At 41.6% G+C, this 20,667-nt stretch overlaps 1 protein-coding gene across 1 annotated transcript in view; it reads right to left on the bottom strand.

The window, feature by feature from the left end:
• ak5 (adenylate kinase 5) overlaps positions 1-20,667 on the bottom strand; it is an 81,094-nt gene that overhangs the window by 23,305 nt on the left and 37,122 nt on the right. The window contains exons 7-10 of the mRNA XM_047589608.1: positions 17,871-17,961; positions 12,463-12,536; positions 2,499-2,544; positions 1,799-1,843 (exon numbers count right to left, since the gene is read on the bottom strand). Coding sequence (XP_047445564.1) covers positions 1,799-1,843; positions 2,499-2,544; positions 12,463-12,536; positions 17,871-17,961 — 256 coding nt within the window. The remainder of the gene's footprint in view (positions 1-1,798; positions 1,844-2,498; positions 2,545-12,462; positions 12,537-17,870; positions 17,962-20,667) is intronic.

Raw genomic sequence — 20,667 nt, 5'->3', positions numbered from 1 at the left:
AGGTGAAAATAATCCATAAAATGTGGCTCTAATTCATCAATATTCTTTGCACCAAGCATGTTGATATTCTGCTATGGGCACCCTGCAGCGTGAACAGTGGGTGGTAGAGGATCCGAGCTAACGGCTACTTCATAGGCATAAAGACAACGGTAAGAAATAATGACGACGATGCATGAAATCTGGCTTCCAAATCCCACTTTCTGTTGTGTCGTACTGACGGCGTGAACGGAAAACTGTTGTGAACGCGTTGAGTTCATAAAAATGTTGGCTTGTGCCATCAAATCATCTCTCATTACGTGGTATAAAATCTGCTCAGGAGACACGTCGGAGTCTAGGTGACAGGTGTTATATGAAGGTGACATTTTCCTCCAATTAGCTGTAAAATAATAATGATAAAAAATAAGGTGTTAATTTAGCTCAGGGGGGATTTGTTGTGTTGGTTTACCATGTTTTTAATACCAATAAATATTTGGGCGTGACACGGGGCAAACACACGCTGCTAATTAAATAATATTTTAATGAACATACGTTTAGTATTTTAGAAGGAACCCTGATGGTGGATAATGGAGACTCTGTGTGTCCCAGATTTCTCATTAACCTTCATCTCTATGTCCTCTCTACAATTAGCAGATCGAGCCACACTGCCTACCAGTGCTATCGCTGCATACTAATTGATCAGCAAATACTTTTTCCTACAAAGATGGAACACAAGAGAACCGCGAGGAACTAGATGTCTATCCTGTGAGGCTTTTTACTAACATGTGTTCATTTATTTATTAATTCAATTGTGCGCGAGACTGATCCAAGCTCACAAAATACCAGCGGTTACATCATTTGCAACATTTCCATTATTCATTCATCTCTCAGCACTTTTTCTTGGCCTGTTGTTCTTTTTCTTAGATTTGATTTCACCAAACTTTTAAGTGATTACTGAACACAATCAATCAGGATGTTTTTCCAAACACATTCCTTCCTTGAAGGAACGTGCGTTGGACAGTTCTTAACCCAATGTAAGTGGTTTCTGCTTCAGTCTCCTTAGATGTTTTCTCTGATACATGCCAATGATTTGACCCTTCTCAAACAGACTAAAGTCTTTCAGTGTGTATATAAATATAAATATATATATATAAGTAGCACTTTTAACCCCACATGGTGCGACTGCATCACTGTGAGGCGTGGTGAAGATGGAAATGTCTGAAAAATGAAGTGGCAGAACGAGAGGACCAAAAAAAAGGTTTGGTGTAATTTTTTTTTTGTTGTTTTTGTTGATCAGAAGTCCCCGATTTCTGGGGACAGTCCCTGTTTTGCATAGCTGTCTCCGAAAGTGTCCCAAGTTTTACCATTTTATGAATGAGAAAAAAAAAATGTTGCGCGCAGACTACAGTTATTACGGTAGCCGGTCCCGCTGCTATTGACATCACAGACATAGCAGTTTAATCACGTTTAAATATGAATAAATATGTCGAAATAAATGAAACCGTAACCGTCCCTGTTTCTTCATTTCATCTTGATAAGATTTAATTTTCCTCCGAACACAGGGCCGTGCGAACCTGTTTTACTACTAGTGTGGGATTATCCTACAACATTTACTCATCCTTAGTGAATCTACTGCATTAATTCCTCTCTCAAACAGTAGGAAATGTTGTGAACATGTGATTACGCATGAAAAAACAAAACGTGATGTATGTATGATTCAGTGCGTTTTCAGCTCTTCTTAATGAGGCAGCCTCCACCGGTGCTAAGGTGTGTGTGTGTGTAAGTGTGTGTGTGTGTGGTGTGTTGTGCTACATGTACGTACCCATCATGAAAATGACCTTTGGTTTCTTCTGTTCTGTACAATAATCTGTCAGAGGGAGGAAAATCACAGTTGAACATGTGGAGCAGACGGGTGCACGCAAACATTCGGACCAACATTTCCCCACATTTAAACCTCTGCTAACTCATGCTCACACTCCATCACATCATTTACATTTACTTTAAAGTCTTCCATGTAAAATGTAATGATTTCATATAACAGAGACAGTCCCCTTAGTGCAACTATGTTTCTGCTTGTGTCACTGTTGTTTTTGTTGCTATTTCGGACAAGAACCCAGTGACAACACTGTTCTTTCTCTCAATATTTTTAACGTGGGGTTTGTCTTCTCCTCTGCCGAGGACAGAGGAGAAGCCGATGAGATAAACATCAGGCCCAACTGCCAACAGCAAATCAACACACGGGTCCGCCCGTGAAGCACACAATCAATGCTGCTGATGCTGAGTGACACTGATAAAAGCGCACAAACACAGGGCGCTGCAGGGACAGGCATCTGGCGAACAACAGCTACATGACACTTGGCATTTACTGTGAACAAATGGCTTGTGATGAAATGCTGAATGGAGTCGGCTGCTAGTTTAGAAAAGAAAAGGGGAGGGGACGAAGTGTCCTAGTCACAGTGGAAATGTCAGGGAGGAGCTCCCATTTGACTGTGAATCAAAACTCTATTAATATGTAAACTCACTTTCTGTTGCTCCCTCAGTAAACCCGGCTTCTGTCTCCTCTTCATCCTGGACAAACACAGGAAAGGAGAAAACGCAAAGTTGAAGAATAAAATTACAGTGATGTCCATTAAGAAAATGCATTCATGTGGTAATTGAGAGATTTAAAAGCAGACTTGGCCAGAAAATACCTAGTGGCAAGGCAGGTTTTTGGAACCATTATCAATGCACCTCTCAGATTTCGTGCAAATTTTGGACCCTGGCTGCAGGAATTTGCTGCTCTTCAGCCTCCAGAGCATTTGTAACGTCCCACGGTGAGATGTTGCCTAATGAGGTTTGCAGTGCATCCCAAATTAGTTACTGAGGTCAGGACTTTGTGCAAGCCAGGACACACCAACTCAAAAGCAGCATCTTAATGGACCTTACAACAGAGTTTTCACGATGCAAATCTGAATCCTGCAGCTTTAAAGCCAGAAACACCGGAGATCAATATGCAGTTGGGATGCATTTAGTTTCGCCCTTAGTCTTTGTCAGCATGTTTGATGGTTGGATAACTTCAGAAATAAAAAATAAAAACAAAAAAACACACATCAGAATAAGGGAAGTCAGTGAGCTGTTATGACAGTTCATCTGACACCAGCTTAACACTGATTGGCAGCTGTGCGGAGGTGAGACAGGAGCAGAGAATCTGCTTCCGTCCTTCTTTCTCCATCTATGGATGTCTGTGTGTATATATAGGGTATGCGTGTGACGTCACAGCCAGCAAAGTCTCCATGGTTACGGCCACTGAGTGGTAAAAAGTGACAGTTGAGCATGAAGATTAGCAGCATTAGTTTGAACCGTAGGCTTTAATAACGTCTAAATTAATTAATAAATAAATAAAAAATTTTAAAAAAGGGCGAGGAGCTGTTTTGCGATTGACTGCACCAACAGATTAGAGATATTTTTTACAAATATCTCCGACTCCCAAAGAAAAGAGAAGTAAATGTATCGCTGCATTACGAAGAAACAACTGGAATCCAGGCACCGAAACCTGGTGTTGTGGTTCACATTCAGTGTCAGGTAATAATAATTTATGCTGAATTCTTTGATGAAGTCATACCTTAAGTTGCTTCTTAAGTTCCATTAAATGGAGGGCTGTCAGATAAGTTTGTGGATGTTGTTGTTTTGGCGTAGTTACGGCCGATTATTGCAACTATTTCAGTTGCAACAATAAATAACAATAGAACAATAAACGTAATATTTACGACCACTCCTCATCATCCTTTTAATGTCCGGTCAGACACTACACTACACTTGCTTCTAAGTCATGCACTAGCGTTAGCATCTTTTATTTAGCTACATTTGCCATATTGGAAATGACCTTAAACTAACTTAAACTGAGGCTAATCCACTTTTCCAAATCCATACTAGCTCGTATGGATGATTGTTGAATCCAGTTGTCCTTAATTTTATCTGATAATCCATATTTTTCCTGGTCTGTTTGTATTTACTGATACGTTTCACTGTGTTTGTGCCACTCAGGGGGCGTGGCCCCGGGAGGCAGTGACGTCAATGCATCCCCTCTATAATTTTGGGGCATTATCTGTACAAACACCTCTACTCATGATGAATCTTTGGCTTTTCACGATCAGGTCAGAACAGGTTTAAACACTGGGAAGATGTTTTGCTCAAAAAAAAACACGGACAAGCCCTCAAACACCGAGGCTGGGATAGCGAAAAGGAAAATAAAATAAAAAGATAAGCTGCATTTGAAATAGGGAGATTTAGAGTCTTGTGTACACCTTTATATCTCTGCAGTAAACACATACTTTGAGCCTAAAGGAAGACTGGAATGCATGTGTCGTGATCGCAGAGCAACAAACAGGGCGTAAAAAAAAAAATGTCTAGGAGACGTGTTGCATTTATTTGAGTACGTTTCTAGAGGGAAAGCTTTTGATTCAAACAAATATGTTAAAAAATAATTTCTCCCGGGTCTCATAGCTGCAGGTTTCCTTTGTTTTCATCCTCAGCTTCGGCAATCTGCATCATTCTAGCACAAATGACCTGCTAATGACTCGAGTGTTACATTATAACCTCATTAAATCTCAAAGCGGAAAGATGTTCAGTCCTTATTAAATATGTCTTTATTTAACCTTATTTATTGCAGTTAAGTGTACAAATGAGACTAAATAAAAGGAATAAAATAATTAGGGGTGAATTTAATCATTTGTATGGATGCTACATTGATTTAGGACAATTTGAGGATATATTTGAAGATATAACTCTTCAAATATTTATTGTTAAGATGCCAGATAGACTCCCCAGCTAAGTGCAACCTCATTTATATTCAAAGATTAAAAGGGAAATGTTTTTATTAATCGTTCAAACGGGAAACAGAACCACATCAATCATTCAAGCACCAAGTCGTGGGAGTGTGTGGAGGGAAAGTCGAGAGCACTTATTGAATTCCTCCTCACCACCGTGTCTGTTGGCACTTTAAACTATCCAAGTTGTGCAACACATTTACCAAAATCTGAAACAAGCAACTATTGTCCCTACACCCAACAATACACGATGTGCTTCGTCGCCTCCATGTTTTCTGTCACTTCCCACCAAAAAGCAAGAGAACGTGTGAAAAGCTGAGCATCCGACATCACATCGGAGAAAAGCAAAACATTTAATATGCAGATAGATGCTGTGTGAGATGACTGACCATACTAAGCTGAGGCAATTGAACTGAACATTATATAATACATTTATTGTCCCAAAAAATAGTTTATATAAATAGTTTTATCTAATACAATAATGACTTTTTGACATGATGATGGGGGCCCCGTTGGTGAGTACGTTCATGTTAATGTTCATAGTTTTAAGAGGATTTATGTTTGTCATTGCCAAATATGCCAAGAGGTTGTGTAAGTGAAGTTACTAACTGATCATTAAATCAGAATGGTTTGCTGTTTCTCCTTCTTACTGTGTTATTTTTAACCACAAAGACAGTGTTTCTGTTGAGGTAATTACTACACCCTTCTGATGATTTAGTCCCAGGAGTTATGTAAGAGGAGACACTGTCTAGGTATTTGATGGCAGCGAAAATGGCCTTTTCCTATTTTTGTGTGACAAGTAGCAGGAATGTGGTTTAGTTAGGGATGTACATGCTTAGTGGTCATGTATATTCTTAACTGTGGGAAGCCAGGAAATCGCATGACAAAGCCTGTCTTGGTGAACACTATAAAAGATTGGTTGGTTGTTGTTTGAAACGCCAGTCTGCCGCATGAATGACTTCTGTTTATTATATGACATAATAAGTAATCTGCAAAGGGGGTCGTATTAACATGGTGTTAACCAGCTGAAAAAACACATATCGCCACCTAGTGTGGAGGAGGAGGACATGTTCCTGTCAGGTATTCGATTTTTTCAATAGCATCTAAACTGGGACAATGACCGCATTGAGAAAGTCGAATTTCAAGCATAGCTCAATTAAGCTGTGCCCGTAAACGCACTGACTGACTGTCCCTCAAGTGTTCACGGAAATGGGAAAAAAAATGCTGTTCCCTAAGCTTGTAATTCCTTGCAGGCTGCCTTAAAATTGTCTGGTCTGATCCCATTCTCTCAAAGAGAAGGAACTTGAAAGCACTGGTCGCTTTTGCAAAAGAGATTCTCTATCTCAGTGAGCTCACCTGGTTAAATAAAGAATTTATAATAATAAAACACACACACACACACACACTCAATCCTGGGACCAGTAAAGTGGGTGGGAGGTGGATGGACGAGTCATCAAAACATCAACGTAATGACATTTTGTCAACGTTCTTTATTTAGAAGCACAGACCCAATCATTCCCCAACCTTAACCACATGACCCCTAACTTTAGCAAAGCGGTCACTTTGACCCAAAAAATATTTTCTCTAAACCTAACAAGGCCTCAACCAAAAGTCACTTATTTTCAAGCCATAATATGTAATGGTTTTGGAAATTGCAGAGAATCTCCGCTGTCTAGCCAACAGTGACCTTGTATGAGAAAACAAGTATTTTCGATTGGATTGAACATGCAGTCAGTATTTATACATGTAGTGTACATTAGTAACCCAGGGTACCTAGTAATAAGAAGATGACATATAAGTACTATAACTTTAAATGTAATGAGGAGGCTTTCAGTACGCAGAGTCGTACACAGATGTCAGAAAGCAATTGGACACCAACTGCGAACAGACTCCCAAAGAAAAACGACCTCCCCTGACATTTCCATCTATCGCTGGCTCCTGACCTCGCGCTGCTTTGACTGTAATGGTTGTGATTTAGATATGTGGATGCTCACAGAGAGGTCAGCGCGAAGTCCAGGCGTAGCTGCAGTTGGAGCTACAGCAGAGACACGGAGTAAAGCTCGGCACTGTGGCTGTGGCTGGTGTAAAATAGATGGCGTCAGTGTGGAGGAGTGCTGGGCGCCAACGACGGGCCAGCTTGAAATGTGGGTACACCAACTGGTGCGGTGACTCAGAGGGAGAAACACATGCACGGCGAGCACTGCTTCCAACGTGACGGAGACGAGATGCGTATATAAACACGCACAAATTCTCTGTAAAAAATGATACGGTGTTTCTTAAAGTCTTGGTAACAAGATGCAGTGTGATATACAGTGACGGTATGTGATACGCACAGCAGCACGTCTCGAAAACACACTCCTACATTCACAAATGTCCAAAAACAACACCTCAAGTGTAAAGTTGTGTCGGGACTGTAAAGCTTGTTTACAACTGCAAAGAAAACACGAGAAGCAGCTTGTCTTTTCTTATTACTCCCTAGGGGTTAATAACTTAAAAAAATCTCGATTGACCATCGAAACTAGTATAATCTACAGGCCCATAAAGGGAAATTTCATGAGATTTAAGAGCTGGCGGAAAGAGGCGGAAAACAAAAGAAAGCTATCACTATCGCGTTAGAACTGAAAGAAAAGACAACTGTGAGTGATTTATCAGTAGCCACAGTGCGTGACAAACCTTCAAAATGAAACTAGACCAAGCGTCATCAGAGCTTCTACATCAGTGTGGCTCAAAGAAATCCGTCTGATATCTAGCAGATCCCCGGCGATGACTTCGTTAGCATCAGCGCAATATGCCTCTAAATCTTCATTTCTGACGACAGTTTCTTCACACCAGACTCTCCCGGCGAGTCACCCGTATGATCGAATTAAACGAACTCCGTCTGTCGCCCTCAGCTCGTTCTCCTCAGACCTCGGAACCACAACATCGGAAAAACGGACTGTCATGTCTGCCACGACGGGCCCACAGCCGCGCAGGACGGATGAAGATTGCTCGTCATTATCGATGCAGCATAACGCGTCCTGCACGTTTATCATTCACTTCCCACAATGCCTCTTGACAGCGTCTGCAGATCGAGCCTGGAGTTACAGCCTGTTAGACTGTTAGCTGTCATCACGTCAACGCGCTACATTAGCTTCGGTACGCATTAACAGCTGTTTCACATTTTAAAACTCACTTTAAACGACATAAATTGTTACCGTTAGTGTTAATATTGGGCTGAGTTTCTATTTGTTGACGATTAAAGATTAAGTTAATAAGTTCATTAATTTGGGCAAACTTGCAGAGCTTTGAAGACACAGCTGAGACAGAAGCGCGCGTTCTGAAGAAGCTAAGAGTGCTGGGAATATAACGCAGATAAAAGTTAGACTCATGGTTAATGCGGCTGCAACAAACTTTTCAGAGCCATCTTTCTTGTCGCCGAATGTCACTGAAGATACAGGCGAGGAAAAACTTCTTTTTTCTTCTCCGTGAAAAGCCTGAGTGCTGCGCAGTGGGGAATGCTCCTCTGAACTACTCTTGAGCATTCTCGTGATATTCCTTTTAAATCTCTCTGTTCCACTGGGACAGCTGGTGTGTTGTTGCAGTCCATTTGTAACACACTTCCAGTGTAAGGAGACTCTGTGCAGAGAGATGATGTGACACTTCAGGTGACGCATTCATTGCTCATTATTGCCTTCGTAAGGCCGAGCTGTGACAGGGTACAGCCAGTAGCTGTGAGCTCAGCTGCAGCTGCTCTGTCGGGCGATGCTGACTGAAGCCGTGCATAGTGATTGGATGTATTGTAGATTTACTGTGGCTACTTTTTACTGCTGCAATTAAACAGGAGGCTTGGCTCTATGAGAGCTTTCGATATGACCATATAGGGACCATATACAATATGGCTCCTTGTCCCATAAAGGGTTAACAGAATAAGAAAAATGCAACATCAAATTATATGCTGCACAGCACATTGTCTGTAGGTGCTCTGTCAACAATCGGAGGAAAACTTCCATTGAGATTTGCCACCAGATTTCCAAAATAGCCGCCCTGCCCTGCTGTCTTTCTCCTCCGCCACCTTCTTCGGATCAGCATGCTAACACAACTCATTTCCGTCTCACATCCAATGTTACAAACACAGGTTGACAAGGCGGCACGGTGCCATCGTTCCACTTGACAGAAAGCGCTCTCCACAGGAAGGTGTTGTTCAAGGACATGGCTGCCCTCAATGAGCCAGCTGCTCGTCTTTGTCCTCGAGCCGCTCTGTGGGCTCCTCTGCAAGGATTACCACCTTATTGTATTGATAGTGGAGTGTTTATCCTGTCTCTGAATGAGTCTGAGTAATGATGAGTAAGCGACATCGGTCAATAAATATCGATCAGCATGTTGTGTTGTGATTTAGCCTGCGAGGCCCTGGAGACACCCAAGAAGATGTAGGCTTTCGGGTAACACAGCCAGCTGTGAGTAATTCAATTTGTGAACTGGGTGGATTGAGATCAAACACTGTGATGAGCTCTGAAGACAATCATACACGGACTATAGTCAAAAACAAGCCGACTTAGTCTGCAGTCACAACAGTGTGTTAATTCTGAATAAAATTTCACCTGATTTAATGTACAGGTTTGGCATCAAAACGTTTCATTTCAAACTGCTAATTGTAACATTTCAGAGAATGACATTTGCTTAGTTTTCATGTGATTCATTGATTGATAGCTCCTCAATTGCCGTTGACAACATAATCACAGCATAAAGCAAAGCACATCACAGCTCTTTAAATAAGTATGTTCCAGATGTGAAAGCACTACATTGAGGGTTTCTTAAGCACTTGGTATGTGGATTGCACTTTAGAGAGACTTGGTTATTTCCTTTATTACTTCTTTAACACGTGGTTGTTATTTTTTTTTGGATTAAGTTTCTTTGGGTGTGCATGAAGCTTTAGAAAGTAATACGAAATATGCAATGTCATAGACTTCATTTTAAAGGATTCTAATCAATCTTCACTCAATGGCCCACAATAACGAAGTGAATCTACTGAATTCAACTTATATGCAGCCATTACAGCTTTAAGTCTCAGATTCACACCAAAAAGAACCTGGTAGTTTGGTGCTGGTCCCAGAGACAGTGCTTAGGTGGTTCCAACCTGGTGGCTCCAAAGAACCAGTTTGCGTTTGCATAGGCGTAGCCAAGTCATTATATTAGTGTAAAACGTGATCATGTGACTGTGTGGGTCTGGTGTGGGTACAGGATTCCTTTCGGCCCAGACGTTGCGTCCCAGTTCTCTTTTCTTAACTTCTTAAGTTGGTTCAGAAGCTAGCTACATTCAGAAGTCGTACCCGGCAGCAGCCATGTCTTTTTGTATTTGCTGGAACACCAGCTTTGTGCGAGAGGCTCCCACCAACTTGTCTTGGAGTTTGGATGAAACCTACAGTCTTCTGCTTGATGCGACCTGCTGGTTACCAAGTGCTAAACTCTGGCCCCTGTTTGGAACCAGTTGAAACTGTTTGGCCAGTGTTTAGGTGGTGGAAAAACAAAGACAAAGTCAGGCACTGGCTCCAAATGAGCCCTGGAGGAAAAGGGACACTTGTGTAAGTCTCTCATGTTATGCAAGTCCTTAGGCTAATCCATTCCTCATTTGCAGAACCTGTCGAGCTTTGCTAGACTGGTGGACAATCATCTTCAGGTCTCTCCACTGGTATAACATGGAGCGTGGGGTTTAAAATAAAGACTTGTCCACCTGTTGAGAAGCCACCCCCTTATAGCATGATACCGTCACCTCCGTGCTTCAGTGTTGAGGCACTGTCAGTGACTGATGAGCCATGTGTTTGCCAGACTTGGTGCTATGAGGTCATCCCAAGCTACGCAACTGGAATAAAGACAAATCTCAAGGAAAATGAACACAAACAGAACTTTTAATGAAACTGTCCAATTGACTGTACCACTGAAGAAGAAGAATTGTAGCTTATAGCTTGTTACATACTCCAGAGAAGGAGAGAAGAGAAAATTGTTTTCTTGCTTCTCACGCTGCAAGAACAAGAACAAGGTTTGTTCTGGCCAGGTCAGTCATACTTCAAGAGAAACCGAACTCCGGCACTAGTTGTCTTGCCATGCTATTTTGTTCCCATGCCATGATTCCATGTTGTTGTCTCCATGTTTTTGTCCTCTAGCATTCCATCTGTTTCCATGCCACGTTTTGGACTTCAAACCACGTTTCCGTGTTCTTGTGAGTTGTTAAAGTTCTGTATTACCTGCCATTCCACAGCTCCTTTTGTTGATTAAAGTAACCAGACACAACACAATAAGAACTTTCTGCCTGGTTAATGTGTCGAGAACAAGCTGAGAGAACTCCCTAACGAGGGCTGTAAATATAAAATGACGTCACTTTGTTCTCACATCCCGAGAAGCGAGAACAAACAACCTTCAGCCTTGAAACACAAACAGTCCAAAATCTGAAGGTAACTTCAAATACAGATTTCACTCATTAGATCCACATAGATAGCATTCATACCGGAATTGGACATTAAAGCTCTGCCTTGAAAGACAATGGGTGATATATGGGAGTCTCTTTCATGTAAAAGTGTTTTAGCTGGAATGATTCCTGGATTTAAGGCTTCAACTTTCACCAGTTTTTAAATGCCACAGAGGCCAAACATGCTCATAAAAACAGCAATATATCCACAAAAAGAAGTGTATGGATACATTATTGAGTAGAACAAGGACAGAGGGAGAACATGACAGGAGAAGAGCCTTTTTACTCGACTACCACAGTGACTTACTGCTGAGCAAAATGCCCAAACGTCTCCACTACTGAGCAGCCAACAATAAACAGACTCAGTAATCACAAGCAGCTCCCAAGTGGGAATTCAATAGGCTGAATAAATGCAAAGAGGTGTGCAGCTGAGACTGTGTATATACCCTGAAACCCTCTGCCTGGTTGGAAATCTGAAAAACAATAAAGAAACCTCTGTCAGCTAAAAAAAAAGAAAAAGAAAAAAATGAAGTGGAAGAAACCCAAGGAGGAAGAGGCAGAGAGAGAAAGGCAATTTGTTTCTAGACACTCGGGGGATGGAAATTGAGACAGAGGTCGGCGTTATGCTTTACTGGGTGCAGCAGCGCAGGGGCTGTGCGGAGGAACGCAGCTCGCCCGAACCGCGGCTGAGCATTACGCAACAACATTCGCTATTGCAGGACATTTGCAGCGCTGAATCATCTGGCCTTTGAAATGATGAGTTCAGTGTTTGCCGTTTCTGAAAAGGTAATTTGCGGTTGTCATTTAAGTCGGGGTTTTTGCAAGTAAGGAGGAGAGAGCGAGAGCTGGGGGAGCTGGGGAAATGGGGGTGTTTGCTCGTTAGCGGTGTTGCCTCAAACTTCAGCTTCTTTGTAAAACCACCAGTGACAAGAGAAGTTGCTGCTGCTGCTCCTGCTGCTCATAATAATACGTTTGTTATGGAGATTAGTCAAGCAAGAGGACGGCCTTCATACCACAGTTTGTGGTGTTGGGACTAAAACTTGAGTAAATAGATTTATTTTTTGCTGCACATGCAAACAAAAAAAAATGTTATTTCTGTATTGAATACTTGAACATTTCCACATTTCCCCCACAAAAACTGCCTTAGCAAGCTGAGCATATGACAGCAGAGTTTTCCAAATGAATCTTGACACAAACTCTTCAACATCCAGTAGGTAATGAAAAAAGAAATCGTAATCCTACCTCATGGTATTTGCAGGCAACGTCTGCCAGGCCGCTTGTTTCACCAAGAATACTGAGATCCAGCTCACTGGGACCTGAGGAGAAATTCACAACAAAGTTTGTGCAGTTAGGCTTAAGCTAACAGTTTGTCGTTTTAGGAGCCAGTAGGCACCAACAATCCCAAAACTTAATTTTCAAAATAGCTGGGTTGTATAAATTAGCTTTTAGTTTTAGGTCCTCAGACACATGGATTCCCTCCTGCTTTCAGCCTCTATGTTAAACTAAGCTAATTGCCTCCTAGATTTAATTTCATAGTGACTCCAAAGACAACTTTAAATGAAGGAAATGGTATAAAGTGTATTTCAAGCTGCAATTTCCGAAAGCCACAGTTCTTCAGTTGACGACTTCAGGCTCCAAAAGCGAGTCAATCCAATTAGACGTGTTAAAAAGTCCAACTTTACAACAAAACTTAAACATATCTACAGCCTGACCTTAAATTATATGAAGCTGTTAAATGTACACATATTTAAGGATCTGTCTCCTTTATGCGACGTTGGGGCCCTCACAGGTTTCTCCCTAGGTTTCAGCTCCAGGCACACTCCACCTCTTTGCCCATATTTGAATTAGCTGGGATGTGGGCGGAGTCAGGCACCTCAAAGATGGCGACAGTCAGAGCCAACACGTTCAGCTTCAAAGCTGTTGAAATCTATTTGTGATACCATGTGTTTATATTCAGTCGATGATATTTTTTGCATGACATACAACTAAACTGGTGAATAATCTCAACTTTCCTTATTACATTTTGAGTTGGCGCTAGCATGTTGTCAACATTGTTACTATTAGCTGCCACAGCTGTACAATAATATACGCCTGTCTAGTTGATTATTGCGTAATCTCTTTGTGTAACATGTGTCCCACCGCAGCCCGCGAGCTATACCATAGCTCTACACATCTGGTGTTTGACAACACATCTGTGGAGAAAAACATTCACAAATTGAAGTTGATAGTTGCCCCATGAAGCTACCGCGGCTAACGCTGTGATGAGCTCAAACATGTGGCGTCTTCAACCTCTTCCTCGGTGGAAATGGGTCGTGAATAACACTTCCCCTTGGCATATTCTTTTTTTTTTTTTTTGCCGCGCCTCTCCTCCTGATTAAAGAACTGGGTTAGAATCTGTGAGGAGGCAGCTTCAAACATTCAGGCAGATTCCAGGGAGGCATGAATTTCTTAGGAGCATTATGATAAAACGCTTCCGAATGCACCGTCTTGTGTGCTCTCAGCAGTCCCCAACTTAACAGTCAGCGACCTGTCAGGCCGCATCTCGTCCTGGAGAAGGCGGGGGGAAGGTTCGGGTATGACAGACTTTTGTTTCGCCAGTGACGTCCCGTGGCAGAGCCCGCGCTCGTGAGCCTGCACTTGGGTTCGGGACGCCGCGCTGCTAATAACCACGGAGGACGGCGGAACTGGAGGACAGAGGCAGCAGGTCCCCTCCCTCCCGCGGCACACTCGAGGCGGGAGGCAGTTTCTCTTTGAAGAGTCAAGTCTGCTTTTTAGCTTTCCACTTGATCTTTTTTTGTTTCCCGCGGCCTTTCCTTTTCACTATAAAGACATCAGCTGGTCCGTGAATCTGCACAATGTTCTCTGGGCTTTCTCGGGTGCAATCAAGACATTCGAGTTGCACAAGTAGACTACCCACAGTTGTGCTCCTCTTAGGACGTTTTTCTTCTTTTATGTCTTGGCGGAACCCCTATTGTGAGTCCCCATTACGGACAACATACGTGCAGACCAATGCACAAGTGCAGCTATAATAACCACATATAAGTGGAGTCGTGGTAGGAAACCTCTTAGTCGATTACGCATTTTTCCCCACGATTATGTTTCCTTTCTGCAAGAGTGGCCTGTCATTTTATATTATTAAGAACAATATAAGATATTTCACTTTTCACTGGCAGTGGGAGATCATTTCTCTATGAATATAGATATACAACTCATTAGTCCAAGCTTTATTTTTTGAAGATTTTGTGCAACTAAACCGACACGAGTGCATCGCTTATCTCCCACCCCAACCCCGCGTCTGTTTGGTATTTTGGAGCCATGATGCAAACCACTTCGAGCGTGGGGAGAGGAGCTGCAGGAGGATGTGTGACAGGTAGCTGTCAAGTAGGGCAAGGCAATTTTTGATGTCAAGGATTGCTGGGAATGTGAGACACCGGTCATATTATGCGCTAGGTACAAGTTCTGGAGAGAAGAGGACAGTTGGGTAGGTTGAGGGCGGATCTGACTTTTTAATTCGCCAAAGCAACAAAAAGATATAGTTTTTAATCCTGACTCTGAAACAGAATAGTGGTGCCATACGCCATATGTCCCATATACCTCAGTCTGTTGAGGCAAATCTGCTCCCAAATATTTCACACAATAACAAAAGCAGCGTGCGAGAGATGCTTTTTGAGATGAAAGCGAGCAGCCGCTTTGATTGGTCATCTATAATAGCCAGAGCTACTAATCTCGTCTTCCGAATCTTACAAAGCTTCCTGCCGCGCTGCAGCTGTGCCTGAGCCGCGTGGCGTGACATGATGGAAAGCAAACATTCAACAAGCAGATTTTAGACGTCGGAGACGTCGTCACATCACACGGCGCCTCTCCAGCATTTCTGCCGCTTTCTTCCGGCTTCCATTAATCACCCTAATGAAGACGAGAGAGAGCCACAAACGCGCGGCGACTGCAGGAGAGCTGTGCGTGGGGCATCTTGTTTTGTGCACTTCTGCAAAACACAGTAAATTGGGGCTGTAGGTGCAGAGTCGACAAAAGCAGCACAGGCGGGGTGCATAATGCCGGTGGAGGACAAATCGTCTGGGTCGATCGCTGCTCTCAAATGGAGCTTGTGAGCTTTTGTTTACGAAGTGAGCAGACGACACCTGTGAACTCATCAGAAATAAGATTTGAGGGCAACAAATGAGTGCCCCGATTTAACTTATGGGAGGTGTCTGAGATGTTTGACTGGCCTTACATGATTTGTCCACCTGGGTTTTTTTTTCTTTTTGCAGTTTGGATGTTCACCCAAGCATTTGTGTCATGTATTCTACATCTCCACCAGAGAGGAAAATAAGGAACTATACCTTTAACAGCCATAGCTAGAGATAATGTTTGGTTTTGTTGTGAGTTCAAGATACAATCCTGAGCTAATCAGTCACTGTAATTAAAATGCACAACCAAAAAAAAAAAAAAGAGAGAACACCTCATTCTTACAATCAATTAACCAAAACATGTTCCAGTGGAAACGTTGCCCTTTAAAAACACTGTGTGGGCACATTCACAAATTACACCTACTGCTTCATCATGATGAAAAATGTTGCTTTGCAACCAAAACCCCGGTGTACTTTACCACGTAGGTCTTCAACAGGGGCCGCAAAATCTTTGGTTGATTAGACATTTATATATATATATTATACATTAACATGAATCCAACATATTTTAATAAAGGTGTAAGGGATATCTTAATATTGAATGCAAACTGATAATAATAATGATGTATATTTATAAATAGCACTACTTTAATATAAAATGCATATAGAATATAGAATGCAAGACATTTAAGACCCCTGCTTTACCAACTCGTGCCAAGTGTAACATCGTTTCCCTTTAACTAAACCACCTCTAAAGATCTGTCACTTAGGTAAAACAGAACAGCCATTCAAAGTGAAACCGATTTCACAAACCAGGACAGGTAGGTACCACGTGAAAAGGCTGCATCTAACCTCGTCGAGTCTGTGTTTTCCTCACAAAGCGTGGCTAACCCTGCTTCACTGGTTGCCATGCCAACTCAAGTGGTAACCAGGCAGCTGGTGGGAGATGCTTTTGGTTTTTCGCTCATTCTCTCTTCTTGTGAATGTGGATTATTTTGGAAAATACTTTTTTTTTTTTTTTTTTGCATGGTGCACATGTTAAAAATGCCTGAGGATGTTCTTTGGTGCTACTGTAGGTATGCTGGTGCATGACTGCTGTTGCAACATATTTCATCAGTATTTGAAATGCTATCTGTGTAAATCCTGCCTTCCTCTAAATTATATATATATTTATTTATTTATATTTATACATATATGCAGACACACGCTCTGACCTCGAGCCCTTTCCCTTTCTGGGAAACTATAATTCTATTCCTGACCTCCCATAGGAGTTGTATAACACAAATTACAGTGCTAATGTGCAGTAAGTAGAAATAACACTTATTTATGTAACAGCACTGATGCTTCAGTGAAGGAATACTAAGTAAAAGTAGGTAAAAACATAAAAGTATTAACATTAAGTTAAAAGTATCAATGGTAAATTATAGTAATTATTATGATGGGATTTTTTTGCAGCTATTAAAGTTACTTTGCATAAAAAATGAAAGGCCAATACAATCTTATCTTAACCTATTATAATAATAAACATTATATATATGTTTTTTTATGTTGTATTACTATCTGAATCTGCAAGGTAACTGGTAAATTCATCAGATAAATGTAGTGCAGTACAATATTTGCACCTGGAAACACTGTAGTACTGTAGTTTAGTATCCTAATCATGATAAAATGTTCCTGTTATGTTATTTCCACTACTTCATTACTGTACTAAATAGGCAGTATATCGCAAGGTCATGTTCAGATATTCATGGATTGCAACACATATTATTTTTTATCAACCTTTTCAATATATCTCAGCAAAATGTCAAAAATAGTTAAGTTTTTTTACTTTTTAAATTTCCCTTTACTCAAATCAAAGTCTCTCACTCTGTCACGTACGACAAAGAAAAGCACAAAATCCTCCTGTGAGAAAAAGCAAACGTTGTTATTTGTGCTTAAAAATGACAAAAGCAGTTCCTCCCTTTTTATCAGCTTATTGTTTACTCGACAAATCACTACAGCTCCAGTCTAACAGTCACTGCAGCGTGAGTTGTTGGTTGGGTGGATTTTATGTTTCACATCATTTTTTTTTTAACATAAAAATCTTTTGTGCAACATGCAAACACATGTCAGCTGATCAATATGGAGATCTGTCTGAACTTTATCAATCTGTGCGCTCTTTGTTTTGGCACAATGAATGAGTGGCAGTAGTCTAAGCTTGTTATGCGTGCATATATTAATTAAATTGCTCCATGATAAGAATTCAACATTCAAACACGACGTACTCGTCGTGCAGAGGAACACTCACACCAGGACTTTTAAGTGACAGTGATATTTTCTGGTGCTGCTCTCTTCTGTTCTCTCTGAGACAAAAATCCTGTTATTCCACTGGGAACGAGCTGCCATTCTACTATATATTTAAGTCATTTTCAGAGCAAAAGCTAATATTAAGTTCACACAAAGTGTCGTGCACAATTTTTTCCCCCATGATCCATCCAGATCAGACACATTTAAAGTCATTTCACATCGTTTAGTGTGTCATCTCACCGGCTGCCGGCTCCTTGGAGGGAAACAGCTTGCTGTCCAGAGTCATGCTGATGTCACAGAAAACCTCTTCCTCATCCCGGTCAGCGTCCAACTGAAAAGAGCAGAAAATAATGACTTTAGCACGTTCTAGATAGTTCGAAACAGGGCCGGACGGACGCACAAAAGTCACGGCCTAAAAAAGCAAAATGAAATATGACGGCGCGTGCGCGCTGAGGCCGCGCTCGGCCCCCGTTAATCCACCGTGACATCCAGGATGACACTCATTATAAGATCAAACATCAGGGACGAGCTCTGATGCTGGGGAAACAGTAGCTCGGCTCATTTGGTATTCAGCGCACGCTTGAAGCTTTAATAACACTAGATTAATTAGCTTCCCTTCTGTGTCACTTTCAGCTGACTCCAAGGCTGTCTGGCTTCCATTGGACGTACAGTACTCACGAACAGACCGTGAACACTTTAGTCTGTGAGTGAACTGGAAGCAGATTGAAGCAGACTTCTCATCCGCCGACTCCTTTTGTTTTAAGTTGCTCTTAATTTGCCCTCTGCACTCATCAGACAAGCACCCGACAGGCAAGGGAGGACGTTGTGCATCCAGACAAATGAAAGAAATTAGTTTGTGTGCGAAACAGGTGTGCGAAGCTCGTCTAAATAAAGAAATGAATGAATGTCAGCGGTGGGAGTGGAGGTCTGGCTGGATGTGAGATGAGGACAGCTCGCGTCCAACAGTCCAGCTTCCTCCTGGGGTTACCATGGCAACGGTGTGGTGTGCGCGTGTGTGCGTGTGTGTATGTGTGTTTGTGTGTACTGTGGACGTCTGCTGCGTGGGAGAATCCCAAAAGAGCTCGAGGGCCCCGTGAGTCCAAAAAGCAGCAGAAGAGAAGCAGAAGGGGATGAGACTGAGGATTCCCCAAAGAGAGTGGTATCAAAAAAAAAAAAAAAAATGATCTGAGGCAGAGAAAGTGTCTGTCTCACAAAGAAGCTCCATATAATCCATTTATACTTACGAGAGAAAGAGAGTGTCACTTTTCAAGGACAGGCTAGTAGCTGTGACTTTCGAAAGGGTAAAGTTTGTTTCAGTAGTTTCTCTTTGTCGGACAGAAGAAGAGTGAACTGGTCTGTGTCCTCAAACGAGTCACTGTAGTTATGATCGACCTCTGAGCTTTTATTTGACAGGATCAGTAACTAGAGCACAGGGATGTAAATCTGTTTTCATTTGACCTTTTTTTTAGTTTCGTCTCATCATATCTTGTCTTGTTTTGTCTCTTCACATCTTGTCTCATATCTTTTCTAGTCTTGTCTCGTCTCGTTTCATCGTATCTTGTCTTGTCGCATATATTTTCTAGTCTTAACTTGTCTTGTTTCATCTCATCGTATCTTGTCTTGTCTCACTGTATCTTGTCTTGTCTCATCGTATCTTGTCTTGTCTCATCATGTCTTGTTTCGTCTCATCATGTCTTGTTTCGTCTCATCATGTCTTGTCCTGTCTTGTCTTGTCTTGTCTCGTCTCATCTCATCTCATCTCATCATATCTTGTCTTGTCTCATCATATCTTGTCTTGTTTTGTCTCATCATGTCTTCTCTTGTCTTGTCTTGTCTTGCCTTGTCTCGTCTCGTCTCGTCTCGTCTCGTCTCATCATATCTTGCCTTGTCTTGTCTCATCTCGTCTCATCATATCTTGTCTCGTCTCAGCATATCTTGCCTTGTCTTGTCTCGTCTCGTCTCGTCTCATCATATCTTGACTTTCGTTTATCGTCTCATCACACCTTGTCATATTTTATCTCGTCTTGTCTGTAAAGGTGTGATGCTATTTACTTTTATAAATCAGTCGAGACTTAACTGTGATTGTGTATGTTGGCAGGTCACTGTAGCTAACAACCACATCCACAGGAAGACAGAGCAGATAGTCCTGTCTCCTGACTAGGAATTACATTTAAATACAACTCATTTAGTTGCTGTCGACGGTGCCATGCAGCCCATACATTGCCCTCCCCCACCCATGAACAGAGTGCGTACAGCTGGAAGCTGGAAGATGTCTGTGCTCTACCTCTTTTGACCTATTAATTTTGTTACCTATTTATGCATAAGAGCGTTAAATATTCTTTGAGTTCAATAAGTGTCTATGCTTTTAGTTTAATTGAGACTTGCAACATTTGTTATAACTGTGTCATTTCTATCATGTAAATGGAGGAACAAAAAGCAATATCAGCACCAAGTACTGGGAAATGTTAAAATTTTGTATTATATAATATATATGTAATTTGTAATTGTATGTAATTTCTGGGAGATGAGGAGGAACTAATACCAACTAATGCTCAACAGAATCAACTGAAAGTTGCCGGAACCACATCTGAGCAGACCTACTGTACATCAATATTTTATCTTTAGCTTTCCCCATCAAAGCTAAAATGCTCCCTAGATGTTTTTCTTTTCTGTCTTTTATAAACAGTGCATGGCTTATTTCTAGAGGCTGAATGAGGAAATTAGTCTATGGTTACACAAGCCTCCAGCCTTAAATAACTCCTCTTGAAACGCCTGGACGACGTGCGCACGTGGTTTTGTCAAGACGTCTTCAAAGGGTTGTTTGACCTTCACATATTGAACTTGCATAAATCATTAAAGAGCTTTGTATCTTAAAGATCCAAAAAGATTAAAGGAAACGGATGAATGTCTTGGGAGAGCTTGGAGAAGCTTCTGGACTCTACAGCCCTTTTGTTTCTTTGGTGAAATCAGTCTGATTGTGTGAACTCTCCCCACATGGCACTTTGTAGTTGAAGAAGATATTAAGATTTATTTGACT

The sequence above is a fragment of the Mugil cephalus genome, chromosome 7 (assembly GCF_022458985.1).
Source record: "Mugil cephalus isolate CIBA_MC_2020 chromosome 7, CIBA_Mcephalus_1.1, whole genome shotgun sequence".
Classification (NCBI taxonomy): domain Eukaryota; kingdom Metazoa; phylum Chordata; class Actinopteri; order Mugiliformes; family Mugilidae; genus Mugil; species Mugil cephalus.
This window is presented reverse-complemented; position numbering and strand designations above follow the sequence as displayed.